We start from the raw sequence: 19,469 nt of genomic DNA, 5'->3' as shown, positions 1-19,469 counted from the left end.
CAAGTGAAGTAGCGGCGCAGGGGGAGCTGGCAAGCCACTTGATGCGTGCGGAGGCTCAGGACTGGAGGGAGAGAATGAAGGAGACAGCACGTGTCTCTTATTATCGCACAGCCTCGTGTAAAGGGCCATCGGGTCCTTGGAGAGCATCACACTAAAACCCACCCACATGGCGGCAGAGGGCGCCTGCTCTCAAAGCAGATTAGCAGCCATAGCACGCAGAGCGGGCATTGAACGACAGACAAAATGATACAAGGGGGTGGGCACCTACAGATCCAGGCTTCCCCCCACCCCAGCATCAGGGAACCGGACTGGCGCCCCTCCTGCCCAGACCCTGCCCCCTCCCCCCAGTCCTCCAACCTCCAGCCCGCTCCTGCCCCCTCCCAGATCCCACACCCCAAGCCCACTTCCTGGCAGTCCTCCCCCATAAACTGAACTCCTTTTTGGCCCCACCCCAGAGCATAGAGGGGCCCACAAACCTACTAGCCTGCCCCCACCCCCGGCTCTGATGTGCAGAGGAAGGTGGGGAGTGCCTTTCTGCTTTCCAGTTGGGGGGGTTGCTGGGTTTTTTGCTTCTCACTTGTGTGGTCCTCGACTGATTACTCTGTGGGTCAGAGGCCCCCATCCCCCGCCTGCACTATGACCTGCATTGAGAGCCAGTCAGGGTTAGTGGGGCAGGGCAGTGGACTAGGCCACAGAGCCCTGGGCCTGCCATTGAGCTGCTGGGTGACTCAGCACGTCACTCCCTGCTGTTGGCCCATTTCCACAGACTCACTGGACAGGAAGGCACCTCGAGAGGTCAACACGCCAGGCCCCTGCCCTTCCCCCTTCCCTGGTCTGTGCTGCCGACAAAACACAAGCCCTTCAGGGCTGCGATCACGGCTCCCTGGGCACAATGGAGCCCGGCTCGCCCCCTGGCCCAGAGGGGAGGCTGGGAGAGAAGTTACCAGACACCCTGCAGAAGAGCCATGACTCTCTAAAGGGCTGTAAACATGAATGTTTCCTCCACCTCTGACCCTCACTTCTCTCTCCCGGTTAAGCGTAACGCTTCCATCCCGGCAACACAATGAACACGCGCAGGGCTGTTTCGGTGAGAATTCCCTTTGCAATTTGAAAACTCTCATTACAGCTTTTTGGGTTTGGGCTCCCAAGGGCTGCCTGATCTGACTGGTTTATTTTTAGGATGATGCTGATTTCCAGCTCAGGATGTTGGTTACCCAAGTTACCCTCTAGACCCCATCAGCGTTGCACACCTGGGTACACGTTGGCTTTTGCTCATGTCCATAGCGCCACCTGCAGGCTGCACTCCCCTCCAGTTTCAGCTTTTCATGACAATATTTGCACGGAAGAAAAAAAAAATCACAGGTTTGGGGTTGCAGGGGGACAGGACAGCTAGTTCGGTTTATGTTCTAGTTAAGTCTGGCAGAATCGTATAACGAGAAACCATCATTCTGAGTAGAACTGGGATCACTGGGGAAGAGACTCGACAGACTGATTTCAAATATGCAAAGTCCTGCAGCAGACTAACAAAACCATAGAGCATGGGTTCCCAAACTGGGGGGCGTGCCCCCCGGGGGGGCATGAAGAAATTCCTGGGGGAGTGCGAGGCGACCCAGCCGCGCACACCCTCGTCAACCCCACCCCAAGTTTTGCTGCTATTTTTTGGGGGGGAGGGGCGTGGGGGGGTTCTCAAAAATAAAAAAGGGGGCGTGATGCCGAAAAGTTTGGGAACCACTGACGTAGAGGGTATCATGAGCTTTTGTGGGCACAACCCACTTCCTCAGATCACAGGCTATTAGACTGCTGAACCCACACAACCCCAATGGCTTGTTTTGTTCTGTCTGGTGAAGCAGAACGGAGCGGGGATCTTAAAAGCCAGCATCCCTGCCAAGCGGACGACCACAGCAAATCGCATGTTGAACCTCGCTGGCCCATCTCCCTAGGACCTCAGCGCCAATCAGAACCAGCTCCCAGTAAGCCGGGGCAAGGCCCGACCACCCCATGGGCAGGGGCAGAACTTCCCCTCACAAGCACAGAGTCGAGTGTCAACAACAAACGTCTAATACAGGCCGGCGTAACCTGGCTTCAGTGGGGGAAATGCAGCCAGCAGGGCTCATGCGCGAAAGCTCCACCCCAGATTGCTCTGGGCAGTCTCCTTTGGCCTCAGGTTCTTAAGTGCGGCAACCAAGTCCCTGGGACGTGCCCCTCCCTTCTCTGAACCCCCCACCCAGTCGCTACCCTCAGTGCAGACTCAGAGGTCAGCGGTGCATCCGCAGCGTTCGCCTCCCACCCTAGGCGGAGGGGGCTACGGTGGCCCCTTACTTGTGCTACTGCCCAGACACTCTCACCAGCGCGTCACCAGGAAGGCCCACACCTCTTGGCAGCAGGGTGGCTGGCGGGTCACCCTGCCCCCACGTTCTTCCCCCACCCGCCTTGCTGCCCAACTGCCGTGCCTCTCCGCTAGCCTCCCCGGTTACACCAGCCACCCTGCCAGGCTGATTGACGGGATGTCTCCCGGGGTCACTGACCACAGTTCTCGGTTCTTTCAGCTGTCAGCAGGGGGGGCGGGGGGGGAGGGGCATTACACAGAGACCCCATCCCAAATCAGGGCCTTGGACCTGGGGATCAATGAGTGGAGCCCAGCAGGTCTATAAAATACATAAACGGGTGTGGAGAAAGTGAAGAAGGAAAAGTTATTTACTTGTTCCCATAAGAACTAGTGGTCACCAAATGAAATTACTAGGTAGCAGGTTTAAAACAAACAAAAGGAAGTTTTTCTTCACACACCTCAGAGTCAACCTGTGGAACTCCTCGCCAGAGGATGTGGTGAAGACCAGGACTTTAACAAGGTTCAAGAAAGAACTAGATAACTTCATGGAGGTTAGGTCCATCAACTGCTATTAGCCAGGATGGGCAGGGAAGGTGTCCCTAGCCTCTGTCAGAGGCTGGGAATGGGCGACAGGAGAGGGATCATGTGAGGATTCCCTGCTTGGTTCACTCCCTCTGAGGCACCTGGCCTTGGCCACTGTGGGCAGGCAGGGCACTGGGCTGGATGGACCTTTGGTCTGACCCCGTCTGGCCATTCTTGTGTTTTCACGCCATGGAGTCACAGAAAAGGTTCTAAAGATTTCTTCTAACGCCAGCCACACTGATGGTTTTCAGATCCCCCTCCCCCGTCTGATCTGGGGCCAAGCCTTGGTACCAGGCATAACAGGAGAGAAGAGATAAAAGCTCAAGTTCTGTTCCTCTCCAGCGTGAGCCAGGTGTAACACTCGCATGAATGGCCTCCAACTAGCTTCCTCCAGCGAAGACTTGCTAAAGCAATGACAGGACAATGACTATCGTGCCCCAGAAGATCTAGTCCTTTCCTTGATTTTCCATCCATTCATTTTTCCTGGAGCACATTTTTGAAGTGTTCTATTTTAGATGCATTAGCGGGTTTCACAGACAGGGCAATCCCTCGGAGAATGCTGAAATGCCAGCAAACATGCCTCTCAAACTAAGAGCCTATTATTTACAATTGCGAGGGGCTCAGAGTGGATTTGAAACCTTCAAATGACAAAAAGGCCTCTGAGGCAAGATGCCAAAGTTGCGCAAACCATTTGTCCGGTATGTTAAGTGCAGGAGGAAGCTGGAGCCGGTCTCGTGTTTCCAGTCGGAGCCAGGCGGGAGTGAAATGCAAGGTGGCTACTGAGCAAGGGAACCACCTCCAGGGGACCCGATAAGGGCCCAAAAGGCGGGATGAAATGCATTTCCGGTGGCGCCACGCAGCAGGTCGATACGGAGATGCCGAACGCCTGCAGAGAGCACAAAGGCCAGCTGCTGTGCGTCAGATCCCGAATCGCATTAGAGAATTTGCTTCAAATCACGAACACGACGGAAATTTGAATGTCTGGTTGCAAGCATCAAAGCAGCTGCATGTCTACACACCCAACTCCCTGGTTTCTCCTTCACACCAATCCACCCGACCTCAGGAAAGCCGCTCTAGGGTTACCGAATCAGGATCGGCCCCTCTGCCCCCCTCGTGGCGTGGGGCACCGACAGGCCACTAATGCTCTTCATCTGGCACGTTGGGCGCCGAGGGGACACTGTTAGGTGAAACCCCTGGCAAAACCCCCATTCACTACAATAGCCCAGAAGGCCACCCATCGCGCTCCCATTTAGAGGAGCAGCCACTGAGCAGCACTTCCATGGCCTTGTTCACGATGCCAAAATCCCCGAATCCCCCTGGCTACAAATTGCAGCCTTGGAGAGTTGAGTCGACCTTCCCAGGGCTGGTTAAATAGCATCAGCTTCTCTCTGCCTGCGCCCCTCCTCCTCCTCTCTGGGGATTTCCGTTCCACATCCTCCTCCTCCTCCACGCTCTTTGGGAACAGGCAGCTGCACGAGCTGCTGCGTACACAGAGCAGCAGCCCCGTCTGTCAGGGAGCGGGGAGTTCTGGGCCTGCCCATTAAACAGCCACCGCTCAGGAAACATCTCAGAACGTCTTGGTGCCCAACATTGCAACCGGATCCAGCGCAGTGGGCAAGTCGATGCCTTTTGCAATGGCATGCTTTGGTGGCATCTCTTACATACCGAGAAGAGAGGGCTTAAAACCTCTGCATCAGCTCCACGTCCACAGGCCATCTGCAGACCGAGCAATATTCCTGAGGCAATTTCATCCCTACAAGATTGAGCGCATCCGGATAGACAAGAAACCGTTTTTCGGACGCCAACAATGGGGTTGCAAAGGGATTATTACAGCTAGCCACACGGCTTATTCCCCCACCCCCGCAGAGTAGTCATGGCTGGGAACACTCAAGGTTTCGTGGCTTTGCCAAATCTGCAGCAGATCTTTCCATCTGCTAACAAGACTCGCTCATGTGGCTCAGCCTGCCCGGTTATCTGCTACAGAAAAGGAGTCCGACTCCCTGGCAATCAGCAGAATTACATAATTACAGGCCAGCTGAGAACAGGCCCTGTCATGCGTGTGCGCTTGTGTTCATCGCAGGAGTCTGCAGGCAAGCCATGGAAAAACCACTCCCCCGTTTCAAGCCGCTGTCAATTTGTTCTGGTGCTGAGAGCTCAAAACTAGCCCAGAGCCAATATCATCCCTTCGGCTCACTCACAGGTAGCACTAACCGCTCTGCAGTGTTCAAGTCTAGAGAATCACGTTCTTGCCAGCACTTGTCTTACCTCCCAGGGGTCGCTTCCAGCTTTCAACCCGGCAACGTGACATCGTTCCCATGCTCGACAGCCGCCACCCCCTTCTCTGCTTAGAAGTCTACCAGGCTTGAAATGGTCTGTTGCTATTCCCTGGACTTCTGGGAATCTGGAACCTACAAATCCCTCCACTGGCTGTACATACAGCCGAAATGGTCTGTTTATTGCTCCCACTGCGTGACTTCCCCGGTAAGGATTCTTGCTGCCAAGGAACAGGCATCAGATCACTAAGGCCAGGTGTGTACTAGACCCGGAAGCTTAGCTTAAGATAGGCAACTCAAGCCACATAGAATGCATAGCTGGAGTGGGCTTACCTTAAACCGAGCTTGGTAGCGTCCACACAGCAGGAGGCTTAAGGGAGCAAACATTCCCATCGGCTTCCCTTACTCCTCTCAAAAGGAGGAGTACTGGACATCGGCAGTAGTGGTGCCCTGAGTTCAATTTAGCGAGTCTTAACTAGATACGCAAAATCAAATTCCAGAAGATGGATTACGGCACTGGCGATCTTCCTTTGAGTGTAGACAAGGCCTTAAGGTTGCCCAACCAGGGATGCTTATTTGCCCGAATCCGATTACCATGAACAGTTGCTGTATGGGTCCCAGGTTATAGAGAGACAAGGGCAGAAGTACTCTTATTGGGCCAACTTCTGCTGGTGAGAGAAATATTTAGCTAGTCACAGAGGTGCTCTTCTGTGAGAAAGGAACTCAAGTGTCCCAGCTCAAGCCAAAGTAGAACGTTTTCTTCAGCATACGTAGTTTATGCCTATTGCAAGAGACCATTTAAGGTGAAGTCCTATGACAGAAGGGGTCAGGCCACTTCCACGAGAGAAGTCAAGCCAGTAAGAGATGTCACCTCACCCACCTCAGAAACACGTCACGGCAGGCGCAACGTCGTATGTGGAGAGAGCGGAACACTGATCCTGTTCACCACGATGATGCAGAGTCAGTCTCTCCCTCCCTCCCTCAGGCCCCCAGCAGGAAGCACCTTACACTGAAAAATAGTTTTTTCCCATCGTGTTTGACCCACCATGCACTGGGAGCTGTTGCAAACAGATGTTGCCCTGCAATGAAACATCCTTATCCTATAATGCACCCGAACGCCGTTTTGTGCAGGTAACAATTTTTAAAGGGGTCTCCATTGTGCTTTACAAGCATTTAAGAGAAACACTGCTTAATGAGGTGCAACGCTAGTTAATGTGAAATAAACCTCGCTCTTTTTAACGTGCAGGGGAGGGAAATCTCATTTTCATGCCCAATTTTCTTTTAAAATGTGTGCCATTCCCAGCATGTGATATCCTCCGTAAACCTAAAAATAAAATACTCTTCACATCAGAGTGCTGGCTTAGAGGCCTAGGATTCCTATAGAAAAAGCCCTGAAGTGTAATGGCCCTTAAATGCTTCAAATTTTTTTACACTTAATGTAAAATCTATCTGATCTAATAGCTGTGACTAAATTATATCATACATTTTTTTTCTATTAAAAGTTAATCTTCTGAGTTGGCAGAGCAATACAAGCATTAAGTCATTCAGAAAGCAATAACCTCTAAGCTTTCCAGAATTCAGAAATATTTCCAAGCCAGCTATCCTCCCAAAACCTCTCGCCTACCCCCCTGCTATGGGCAGGAGGTTGCTCCAGCCCCGTGGGGCACCTGCAGGCAGAGGTTGCTCCGGTCCAGATTTTAACAGCATTTCCAAGACTCCATTTTATTGAAAGTTTAAAAGGGCTGAGAATTAAAATCTTCCACTGTCATCTTACTCTTGAGAGGAAATTTTCAAGATCATGTTTAAATAGGTGATCTATGTATCAGATTCCCACTGAAAACTTCTATAGCACAGGGGACTCTGCTTGCTTCATAAAAACCATAAGGGATAGCCATTAAAAGCTTTCAAATAACTGGCTGCAATGTGAAATAAGTAGCAGAGATTATCCAACAATACATATAGCAGATTACTGGTAAATAAGTAAAACGAGTTTCCAAATAAAGTCTGAGGAGCAAGTGTGGTAGATTAGCTGATACTCACAGTAAGGTTAACAGTTACAAGAATCTGCTGCTCGGAGGATGCTCAGTCACATCCAACCACATTTTTTGCCCCACCTGGCAGGCTCTCTGAAGGAGAAAGCTGCAAATGCAAGAGGTGTTTCAGGTCAGATGTGAGGGGAATTAGAAGACCGGAAGACATTTTTCACAGCACTTACCACTTCTGTAAAAGTTCTGAGAGATTTCTTTTGACAGCCCACTTTGTAGAACAGGGGTAGGGAGCCTCAGGCCCGGGGTCTGGATCCGGCCGCTTGGCTTGCCTGGATCCAGCCCCCGAGGCTCAGTGGTCCACCCCCACCACAGGGCTGAAACACATAAAATCTACTCGCCTGGGCCCTTCTAGGCTCTGGTGTGCATGGGGAATGTGGAGAGGGTCTTCCTCCTCAGTCAGGGGCCGTAGCAGTGAAGGGTTGTGTTGTGCTGTGTTTTTGTTGTGTTGTGTTCTCACTCGACTGATTTTGGGGAGGGGGCAGCCCCCAACCCAAAAAAGGTTCCTCCCCTACCCCGTTGTAGAAGCTCGCACAGTATCCAGTACTGTGAACCTTTCATAAACTCTGAAAGCTCGCCTCAGACGTTGGCAATGCCAGTACATGCCTTGGCAACACACAGACAAAACCTTCCCCACAGAACCCTGGTGTCCAATACGCGAGTCACTAGCCACATGTGGCTATTTGGCCAGTTGAGCATGGCTAGTTTGCTCTAGCAGTAGCCACTAGAATGGCTACTGCGTTAGAACTGGTTGGACACCACGGCCAGACACTGTATTCCCAATAAACCAGGAGGCACTTTGCTGCTTTACCATTTACCAATGGACTGTTATGTTAAGATAAAACACTTTATTGATATGTAATACAAGAAAAAAAAAACATAAAACTTCCCCCAGTAAGGAAAAATACAATCCCAAAATATGCCAGTATTAGTATAGCCAAACAATCTCTCTCCAACCAGAGCCTCAAGCTGGGATTGGAAGAGAATTTCTAAAAACTAAAGTACACTTGGTGAGCTCACGGGACTCCTGGGAAACAGAAGGAAACAAGAGTGATCAGTTGTCACACTAGAGCTGAATATATTAGATGTGCATTTTCACAAGAGTTTGCCTTAGAAATGCCAGCATCAATACCCTCCTTCCCCATGTCGGGGGGCTGTCATTACCATGAGAAAGAAGGTGGCCCACACTCGGAGCAGAGAGACTAAACTCTGTTAGAGAACAGGAAGCTTAAAAGCAGGTTGTTAAATTAAGCACTCAGAATTTGCTGTACAGTTGGGACAGTCTCCTATTTGCAGGAACACAGATGCTGAATTCTGTTCTGTCCTGCCCTGTATCCATGCCAGCACAACAGCAAATTACTTGCCAATTATGGGCAAATGTATACTACCGAGCATAGTGCGGTTAGTAGGACTACTCCTAGCAGCAAAGAGCAGTATCGCCAATAAGTAGTATTCACGGGCTCAGGCTGTACTCTTTATTGAGATACTAAAAACAAAAAATACCAAAAAATACCAGTGACTTTGTGATTTGACTCTTGTATCCTTGCTATTTTCCTTGAATTAGTCCCGCTTTTCGTATTTTCTTCTACAAAACTTGACTGTAGATATTTCATTCTTTGGCATTATTGCACTTCTACTTACAAATATGAAGCTTGGTTTTGTTTTAACGTGTGAATTCCAAATGAGATTCCTCTACGAACTTTACTATTTGCATCTTTCCCTATAAATAATCAAAAACTGATTATAGTACATCATTTACAGCGTTAATAAACCAGAAAAACCTCTTAAGCTTTTGCTGGAAAATGGGTGACCATCTGACACTTGAGTTAGACAATGTACAACTTTATCAAGTGTGCTACACAATCTAGGTCCATTTTTATGCATAATGAAGTTAGAAAAGATACAGAAGACTAAAAACTGGACTTTCGTTTGAGACTGAAATTGCTGCTCTACGTTCATGATCTACTCCAGTCCTGCTGTTTCTTAGCCTACTGAAATCAGTGTTATACAGCATTCATGAAAAAATATCTCTTGTAAAAAAGCATAAAAGTTAGTGTCGGCTGGAGAAAATGGATTTGTACCTCTAAGGAAAACACTAAGGCACTAAATCTTAAATTACTTAAATAAAAGAATGTAACCTGGCCAGCCAAGCTACACTGGATACTTCCACACTATCCATCTTTTTTTGTAGTTGACCTACTGTCAATATGATGATCAACATGATATGATCATCCAAAGCACGCTTGTTAACCATTAAAAGAAAGAAACACGGTCACAGTATGTCAGCCACAGTCACTTCAGTTTTAGCTCACTGTCATTCATGCTTTGGGAATTACAATAGAATCAATTTGGAGGTATTGACTATGGATTTGTATATTCTAAAATGGTCAATCCGACATTAAAAGAGTGGAAGTACTATGTCATCATTTTGACTGCCAGTTTGTACCCCAATTGTAAAATAAATTCTGCACAAGGTTTACTCCCACGTATCTGAAATGTCCAATTTGAACTCAGTTGCCATACTGTGCTATTTTACAAGGAGCATAGGACTTCAGCCTCTTGGAATAACGCGGGGGGGGGGCATATTTTGTACGGTTTCAACGCCACAATAAGACAAAGGTCCTGCAGGTTATACTACTGTAGTCACAGCACTCCTACAGGATGCAGCAGCCATGGCACAGAAGCAGCATTAAGCAGATTAACAAACAAGCCCCTGTCTCATTCGAATGATCTGGAGTAAGGCAGCTTGTACATCTTCATCCATGTGGCCCTGGAGTTGGGGAAAACACAGGTTTGGTTAAAAACCAGACTGCATTAGTCACAAATACATTTAAAAGAAATGCATGGTCAATCCCCATCTCATTGTGTTACCAATTTCATTAACCACATCAACAACGGTCAGCAGAGCTTAATTTCCAACTTGGCCACGCCATGGTGAATTTCCTGTTTGAAATCGCTGTTTTGATTTAGAGATGTTGCTGTTCAGATCTTCTGGACAGCCTTGCAGTTACTGTCTACGGTCCCCAGCTATGGGGTGGGACTAACTTCAGAGTCGTATTTAGGATCTGAAATTGCACAGCTTCTGAGCTGAACCACATGGCTGTCCCTTGCTGCAGCCAGTCCCTCCAGGGAAAAACGTACTGGCCTTTTATTCCCTATTCGAAAGGAACTGGAGAGTTGAAAGTTCCCAATGCTCCTGCTTCACTGCCCTCTTTAGGTTATGGACACATTGTATTATCCCTCTTTGAGCAGGTCACCACTGTATGTCATCTAGATGTCCCTAAAAAGCGACAGGCTGAGGAAGGCAAACGCTAAATTGTAACCTGCCACAATCCTCTTGCTTCTCCATTTCTTTGGGAAGATACGCTGGCACTGCAAAAAGCCTTTTTAAATATTTTAATGTGCACACAGGAGGCACAGACACAAGCTGTTAGTCATACATATTTACTTTGAAAAGAGATTGTTTCTACAAACTGCTTAACTCATCAGAAAGGCACTTTCGTTTTTACAGACCGGCTAACATACCTGCACAGCACTAAGAAGATGGGTCCGATAAATTGAAATTACTTCTTGGTGCTGTCTATCAGCATCCTGCATGTAAAAAGGGACAAAGGAGAGAAAGATGTCAGTATTTTCAGTATCAATTCTCTGCATAATCCCAATTTGACTTGGGTTGCTTGTTTAAGAGTCATACTACCTTGGAATTTCAAGGTTAAGGTTTACAAAAAACTTCGCCAAATAACAGAGTCTTTCAGTTTAACATCAGCCCGAAGTGTTTTGCCTTGAAACAGGCTCTCCAGAACAGTATTTCTGAAAGTGCTCCGCGAAACCACTTTGAGAAACACACTAACTGGCTGCCCCGGTTTGTTTATTTCCTGACCACGGAGCCTCGTGGCTCCCATTTGGCTCCGTTTCGTCCTTTGGGCTTCCTGCAGCTCCCCTTGGCTGCAAACACCTACTTGGACAAGAGAAGATTTAACTTCGGTTCTGAAGGCCCCAAATCCAAGTCCCAATTTAAATTCACTTTCTCTCACTATGTGGCAATGCTGCAAACACTGCCAGGAACATACCCCAAACCCCTGCAGATTTGCACGTGTGTAACTTTGCTCTAATGAGTAATTCCATGAAAGTCAACAGTGCTAGTCCATAAATAGAGATACATGTACGTAGATACTAATGCCCTAGCACTTACTCCCACAAACTGCAATGGGGCTGCTCTCAACAGTAGCCATCATGCTGGAATAAGCATTTGCAGCCTCGGACTCAGCAGCTGGGACCCTCCCAGCACAGACAGACACAGGTAACTGCTAAAAATACCAGCCCAGCAGAGACAGTGGCTTGTGCTCACCTCTTGAGTACATCCCAACCCGACTCCCCTGCTTGCGTTCTCAGGCTGCTAGCCCAAGCCACCACCTTTGCCGTTGCGGCCCCGCTACTGTTATTAGCGCGTTGGCTCAAACAGAGCGAGTGGATGCCAGGGGTACCCAGCTGGGAAGCGCTGTCTCAGCTTCTGTGTAGACATCCCGAGACAGTTAATTCCTTGGGGCAGCGAGGATGCTCCCCCGGTGCTGTCCTGCATGGAATCCACTGGTGGCATGTGTGGTACACATTCCCAATGCACACCTGCACCCAGGACTAGGTCAGTGACTCTGGATCAATTGCAGTAAGAAAGCACTGCATTTGGACAGCTTTCCCAAGGACACTGCTACCCCCTCATGGGCACAGGCGAGCGGGAACAAGAGGAACCCTCCAAAATGTTCCACCCCAAAGGCAGTGTGTTTACACAACGGCACTTTTCCTCAGAGGATCCTAGCTGCCTGCCCACGCCCTGCCCGGTGCCTAACCATATCAGAATGCTTATTCTGCCACTCCTAACACGCCTTAAGACTGAGCTCTGCAGCAAAGTACTTACAGCCAGCTGCTGCTGCAGGGTTTTCACCTCGTGCTGGAGCATTTCAACCTGCTGGTTCTGTCTCTTGGGGGGAACCCCACAGGTGTACGTAAGCTGAGACAGGCCATTGAGCGCTTGCTTTAGGCGTTCTACATCATTTAGTAGCTCTGTTATCTATCACAGAAACACCAAGATTATAATGGACCATTTTCTGAACAGGTTACTAGTTTGCAAGGCCAACTAAAGGTAGACACAGGTACGGAGGCATCATAATATCGGACTTCTCAATGTAGCCCATAAAGCGTGGCTTACTAGAAAAGTCCCTCTGAGAAAGAGCTGCTTTGAAAATAGATCAGATACTGTTACTGTGCTCTCAGCTTCTGAGGATTCACAACTCTGTAAGACACAGCCCACAGACCAACCAGGCACTTAGCAAGTCTCGCTCATCACATGTCCATGATGCTTTAAATCTTCTCTCACTCACTTCCCAATACAGTTTAGTGTTAAATTGCCAAGCAGCAGCATCAAAATGACATGGCAACACACAAAGGAAGCCGAGTAGGGGCTGTCAATTGACCTGCATTAACACCTATGATTAATGCAGGACAGGGTCGCAGGCATTAATGCTGCACTGCCCCTTTGAAGTGCTGCTCCGGCACTTCAAAGGGGCAGCCCAAACAGAGCTGGGGATCAGCTGGAGTGCCCAGCTGATCCCCGGCTCCACGTTGCAAAGCCCCTTTGAAATGCTGCTCCAGCCCTTCAAAGGGGCTTTGCAATTGCGGAGCCAGGGATCAGCTGGGGTTCCCAGCTGATCCCAGGCTCCTAACGTGCTGCCCCTTAGAAACGCCACTGCAGCACTTCCAAGAGGCAGCTCTGCATGGAACCCTCAGTCAGCTGAGGACTCCAGCTGATCCTGGGCTCCATGCAGCACTGCCCCGTTGAAAAGTCACTGCAGCGTTTCAAAGGGGAGGTGCACACAATTAATTGCACATTTGAATTTTTGTTTAGATTTGTTTTTATTTGCTAGTAGATATAGTATGAATATTTTTAATCTGAATAAAGCATGTAAGCCTGAAAATTCTAGAAGAACAGAAGTTGTTATAATTTTCTGAGGAATCAGATAGCGCTCTGCATAACAGCACAAAAAACTGATCAGTGGCTTTGTAAATTTGGCCTACATTTAATCATGTAAATGAGTCTAGTTAGGGAACTACATCTGAGGCATTTAATACTATTAGCTCTTTGACACTTTCTGCCCACCTTATTATCTTTTGCTTCCACTTGCTTTGCAGATTCCTGGATTCTTTTTTGCAAGTCAGTGATTGTCGTCAAAGATTTATCACATCTCTCTTTCTGGTCCTTAATTTCTTGTTCAATGCTGAAGCTTCTTGACTGCAACAATTCTTTCTCATCTTTTGCAGAGAGCTCTTCCTTTTTGGCTTGCATGGCTTCTTCACACATTGCCTCGTATTTTCTATTCAAGCTGGCCAAGTCTCCAGCAATGCTGGTCACCTGGCTCTCTAAGGCACTTTTCATGGATTTGTACTCCGACATCTCAATGACTTCCTTGCTCTCCAGTTCAGTTAAAGTTTGTCTAGCACTCTGAATCTCAGACTGGAGCTTAGCAATTGCCTCACTTTTGGATTGGTTTTCTTCCACCTCTTTTTTCAAGCTAGTTTGGACGGCTGTAATTTCTTTTTCGAGCACTCCTTTCATCTGTGCATGTTCTATCAAAGATATCGAGGAGTTACGTAGATCTGCTAATTCCTGCTGCAGTTCTCTTACTTTTTCTACTTCTCTGTCATAGCACGCCTTCTTACTGCTGAGTTCTTCTTTTAGGTCCTCTATCGTGTGGCTAAGCGTTCTCTTCAAGGCTTCAAATTGTTCCATGGGAACATATTGGCCCTGCATACGAGTTTGCATAGCCAGGGCCTCCGAAATCTGCTTAGCGCTCTCTTCTTGGAGCTTGTCTTTCTCGTGTTTTATCTCCGTGTATTTGTGCAGTAATTCTCTCAGTTGCTTATTCAGTTCTTCCATTTTGCTGGTGAACATTTTCTCCATTTCATGCGATTTCTCAGCAAGAATGTAATTCTGTTGCAAGTCATTTTGGATAGACAAAAACCCATTCTTTAACTTTTCGTTTTCTTGTTTGTATTTGTGTGTGTCATCTTCACATTTTCTGCATCTCTGTGTCTGTTCCAGCAATTGTTTTTTTAGTTCCTTCACCGTGGCATCAAAGTCTCTCTCTTTCTCTTCAAAGCAGGCAACTGGGGCATATTTTGACTTAATGCATTCTTGAATTGTGTCTAGTTCCTTCTTCTGGGCTTCAATTTCGGCATGCAACTGACAGATTTCCTCTTGACCTCTCTTATATTTAGTCAATGTTTCAGTGTTTCTGTCCTGTAATTCTTGAATGCTTTTACTTAAGGTAGACACCTTACTCTCATGATCTTTTATATTTACATACTCTGTTTGGATGTTGTTCTGTAGGAGCCTCAGCTTCTTTTTCAAAGTTCCATTCTCTTCATTTACTCTCATAAATTCTCGCTTTATATCTTCCGTTTTTTCCTTCAGCTCTGACAACTCTCTATTCGTCTTTTCTAATGTATTGTTCAGGACTGTTTTAATCTCCTCGTGTGTTGCAGCAGGCACATACTGAGCATTCATCGTGTCCCTCAGAGTTGTGTTTTCAGACACAAGTCTGAAGACTTTTGCTTGTTCAGCATCATATTTTTGATGAAGCTCAGCAAGCTGCCTTTTAAGTTCCACAATGTTGGATTTCAAGGCTGCCACTTCTTTTTCGTGCTTTTCTGGAGACAAGTACACAGCCTGGAAGTGACTTACAGTCTCACTTAAACGGGTCTTTTCCATCCGCAACTTCTCAGCTTCTGCCTTGTTTTCATCATACTTTTGCGTTACTTCAGCAAGTTGTTGGGTCAGATCCCCAATAGTCAGATCACTAGCTTTTTTCATCTCTTCATTCAGTTTTAAAGGCACAAATTGGCTTTTCAGCTCCTCCGTTAGCGTGGTTATTTGCTGCTTAAGCAACTTGTTGTCCATGTGAACCTTTTCCACTTCCTTCTGCGATGTCTGATTCTTCAACACTAATTCAGAAATCGTTTTTTCCAGGTCTCTAGTTTTTTGTTCAAATCTGCCCCTCATTTGTTCGTGCTCCTCTGGCCTCACATGCTGAGCAAGTTTAGCTTTCTGACTTTCGAATTCCTTCTTTACGAGCCGATACTCTGCCTGCAGGTTTTCATACTCTCTTTCCATCTGTAATAACTTCTTTGCTTTCTCATTCACTTCGGTTGACAATAAACTCTTCATATTTTCAAATCTCTCAACAGGTACAGAGAGGACTAACTTTGCTGCCACTTCTTTTAGCTGTCCTTGTACCTCCAAGACATTTCTCTCACCCTTCTCTCGCTCCATCTCTAACATACCGAGTTCCTTCTGTAACTTTTTGTTTTCCTCCACCAGCCTCCCCTCATCGCTTTTAAATTCGGCAACTAACAATTCATTTTGCTTGATTTGGTTCCTTAGCTTGCCTACTTCTGCAGAAGCACCTTCATATTTTGCTTTCATGTCTTTCAGTTGATCCTTTAGTTCTTCTGTTAACTTACTGCTTCCTACAGCAGCTTCATTAGTCAGGTGATCCTTCAACGCAAGAAAGTGGGTTTGCATTTGCTTTACTTTGCCTTCTGAGTCAAACATTCTCTTCTGCACATCTTTTAAAGCATCTTCCAATTGCTTTATCTGGCCATCCGATTCCTCCTTGGTTCTGTCACACTCGGATGCCAAAGCTTTGCATTCAGCTACCTTATGAGACAGCTCTTTCTGAAGTTTGCTGATTTCTTCTTTTGCTGCTCCATAACAGGTTCTCATGTTGTCTAGCTCTCTCTTTAGAGCTTCACTCTCAGAACTGGAGGACTGGCTAGATAGTGACAGCTCCAGTGGTCTCAGCATAGACTTGGTCTGCAGATTAGGTGGCACAGAAACAGACATAAGTTCAGATGTGTGCTGTGTTAATTTTACATCATTCATAGAATCATAGAACTATAGAGCTACAAGAGACCTCAGAAGGTCATCAAGTCCAGCCCCCTGATCTAGGCAGGACCAATCCCAACTAAAATCAACCCAGCCAGGGCTTTGTCAAGCCAAGACTTAAGTTCTAGCTGTTTAACATGTCATGGGGTGCAGAGTCAAACACTTTACTGATGCCAAATTAACCACATTTGTAATCTCAAATAGATATCCAGTTTGACAGGATTTATTTTCCATAACTTCATACCACCGCCCTCCTGCAATTCTTGACTCAGTCCCATATCAGCAACAAATTAAAGAGCAATGCCACCACATTTCCTCTAGAGGGCACCAGTACTTACAAAATAGCTTAGTGACATTCATTTTGTGTGTATTACACATTTCTGTCCTACAACGGTACCTACATCAAGCCCGGATTACATGCCCAAGAATACGTATAGACCGAGACAGATCACAAATAGACACACCAAATGTTCACAGCCTCGATAAGTAAATGTTACCTGGGATTCTGTAGCAAATACTTGACTCTGTTTAAGCAGCATATCTTCTTTCCCTAGATTACCAAAAATAAGACCATTTACTACTAGTTTTAAGATAGCAAACCAGAAGTTAGGGGGTTAAATTATCCCGGTGCAATTCTATTCGGTTCAACAGAACTGCATCAGAAATTAATTTGGCCCATAAGTTATCAAAACAACCCTCCTTTAGTTTTTTTTCACGTGAACCCTATTCAAGAGAATAAACCTCTAAGGCAAAGAAAATATCCCCATTGTCAAGATAAGATAAAAGCCTCTTATTTCAAGGAGCCATAGTGGCACCCACTTACTTGCTTTGATTTTTTTTTTACTACATCAACATTAATGCTGTGCTCATCCAGATCAGATGGCAGTCAAACTTGAAAATTAGAAGTATGTCCACATCCAAAAAGGGGTGGTTTGTGAGCTCAGAAGCTTAAGCGCACACACTACAAAGCACTTGTAGATATGGATAGATAAGCTTGCACCAAAGCCTTTCAATCGTTCATATAGAAACTCCCCGTTCAGAACTATTCTACCAGACGCTCACAGAACAACTTCTTACAAACACTGGACTTTTAAAAATCTCTTTAAATGGGACCCACAAATCTCAAAACTAAAAACACCACCACCGTCTTATGTACAAGGACTCTGATACTACAGCAACACTCCCCAATATGGGCTCTGAAAGAAAACTTGGCAGAATCGGGATCTTCAGACTAGTGGCCATCGTTGTTACTTGTGAACTTTGCATAGTTTGCATAGAGAAGGAGAAGACAGTTACAGCACACCAGCTTCTATCAACTATTCATGTTTTTATTTACAAGGGTTTAGTGAAATTCACCTCCAATAATTACAGACTGTGAAAACCTGATCCTGCCAGCGAGTCAGAGGATAAATGTTAGAACACTCTTTGCTGTGTCTTAGGTTTTTTAAGTTTTTATTTATACCTATTCAGAATAGGAACATCTACCCTCACAGAATACATCTGAGTGTACAGAAGTGAGACATATAGGTGAAACCCAGTTATCATTAAGATTAGCCTGAGACTAGAAAGAAAACAGAAACAAAGGGCCACAGTTTCATTTGAGACTGCATAATGTATTTAAAAAGAGAAATTTTAAAAGCAAAAAATACCATTACCGAAATCGCTTCCAGAGCCCCGAAGACCACGCTGAAATGAAAAAACAGAATGCAGCAATTGAGATAAAAATGAAAGTCATTTCGTTCTACTTCTACATACAGAACGAGGTGCTAATACCCAACTTTACCGTTTAAAAGGCATAAGACCACTCAGTGTTTGTTTTTGAGGCTTTAACAGGTATAACTGCCCCAACAGTTACGAAAAATACATCTGCATTGTTGGAGTTAACTACAACATACCTCATAGTGTCGAAGTTTCAATTTCAGAACTTCAATACTTCTTAAGCTTTCTTCCTGCTGTTTTTCCTTGGACATTAAGAGTCTTCGCAGCTCGTCTTTCTGAAGAACAAGCAATGGCTGAGACTGAGACCAGCTATCCAGCACTACAGCCAGACCCGTAAGCATTTAGGACACTTATTAAAACTGACTTAAAGGGTTCTCCTACTAGAGGCTAGCATGCAGAATCCTTTGCTTTCCAATGCCAATGATTTTTTGCCATCACTAACATCTGTACATTTATTAGTCAAATGAACATGCAATGACGACAGACAAACCATTAATAACAAGGCTGCATGCACCCGAGGTCTTCTGTGTATTGAACGATCTATACGACAAGCAATCTACTTCAAAGATTTATTGGCATGCTTTATACAACATCCGTGGAACAAGATTATGGTGATAATGCCAGAAGCCTATATAACTAATGCAAGGCAACACTAGATTTATGTCATTTTGATGCTCATTCATCAGAAGCTATTGTCTTCACTGTACACAAGTGGAAAACAAGGAAACGAATTAATCAACTTTTGTATTTAAAGCTAAAATGCTACATGTTCATCTTTCAAGTGGCAATCATTAAAACTGCTATATAAAGGTCATAATTAAAGTAATAAGATGAATGAAGGGAAGTATTTTACTTTAGCTTGTAGCCTATGCTAAAATTTAAGGTGGAGAGGAGAAAGAAAATGAGTTTTCCTACCTCACTTTCAAGATCATCTGCAACCATTTGCTCCTAGAAGGCAACCAGAAATCCCACACCCCCAAAAAATCATTTCAGTTACATCTTAACAGGGATTTGTGTGTATTTGATAAATGATCACTATTTTAGTGCAGAAGGGTATCTGCTGCCAACATGTCTCTCTCTTCCATTTTTCATATCCCTCCAATTTTTGGCAAGGAAGCACCTCCAGCCTGTCATATTAAGCAGACATTAAATAGCTTTGAAGCCTTGACATATGTGCTAATACAACAGACTGCGCTTCTAAATGATTGAGACGAGTATCCCTTTGTGAATCACATTTTCTGCCGAGCTATTTGCCACATTTTTTGTTGACTTTGGGTGAAAATGAATGCTCGGACAAGTTCTTCTTGGTGCTGTTGCTCAAAGTAGTTAAAGTTTCACTTTGTGGTAATCATGAACATACCAATGGACGCCTGTAACACACAAAAATGGAGCTATACATACACATAATAGGGAAATGTATATGCTGGAGGATTATTTTGAGGACTGTTGTTTAAGTTTAAAAAACTACCTATGAAGAAAGCACAGGGGGAAAAAAACCTGGTTCCCAACAAACAAGTGGTTAAGTCCAGCTCGATTTTCCTCTTCCATTCTACAAGCTCCTAGAGTGCTGGAAAGGCAGGGGCGGA

The 19,469-nt window shown here is 46.0% G+C and overlaps 1 protein-coding gene and 1 long non-coding RNA gene across 3 annotated transcripts in view; both read right to left on the bottom strand.

Annotated features, from left to right (window-relative positions):
* Nucleotides 1–7,414, bottom strand: part of LOC142818281 (uncharacterized) — a 97,354-nt gene extending 89,940 nt beyond the window's left edge. Inside the window, exon 1 of one of the 2 annotated variants that reach the window (XR_012895668.1) lies at nucleotides 7,222–7,414. This is a non-coding gene — a long non-coding RNA (uncharacterized LOC142818281). Of the gene's footprint in view, nucleotides 1–1,250; nucleotides 1,604–7,221 lie in introns of those variants that run through there. The other variant, XR_012895667.1, reaches the window with a different exon arrangement.
* A 2,395-nt stretch (nucleotides 7,415–9,809) lies between these two features.
* Nucleotides 9,810–19,469, bottom strand: part of UACA (uveal autoantigen with coiled-coil domains and ankyrin repeats) — a 50,015-nt gene continuing 40,355 nt past the window's right edge. The window contains exons 12-19 of the mRNA XM_075896811.1: nucleotides 18,799–18,831; nucleotides 18,060–18,158; nucleotides 17,820–17,850; nucleotides 16,662–16,714; nucleotides 13,378–16,092; nucleotides 12,139–12,291; nucleotides 10,752–10,817; nucleotides 9,810–9,996 (exon numbers count right to left, since the gene is read on the bottom strand). Coding sequence (XP_075752926.1) covers nucleotides 9,925–9,996; nucleotides 10,752–10,817; nucleotides 12,139–12,291; nucleotides 13,378–16,092; nucleotides 16,662–16,714; nucleotides 17,820–17,850; nucleotides 18,060–18,158; nucleotides 18,799–18,831 — 3,222 coding nt within the window. The 3' untranslated portion in view covers nucleotides 9,810–9,924. The remainder of the gene's footprint in view (nucleotides 9,997–10,751; nucleotides 10,818–12,138; nucleotides 12,292–13,377; nucleotides 16,093–16,661; nucleotides 16,715–17,819; nucleotides 17,851–18,059; nucleotides 18,159–18,798; nucleotides 18,832–19,469) is intronic.

The sequence above is a fragment of the Pelodiscus sinensis genome, chromosome 14 (genome assembly GCF_049634645.1).
Source record: "Pelodiscus sinensis isolate JC-2024 chromosome 14, ASM4963464v1, whole genome shotgun sequence".
NCBI classification, from domain to species: Eukaryota; Metazoa; Chordata; order Testudines; family Trionychidae; genus Pelodiscus; species Pelodiscus sinensis.
This window is presented reverse-complemented; position numbering and strand designations above follow the sequence as displayed.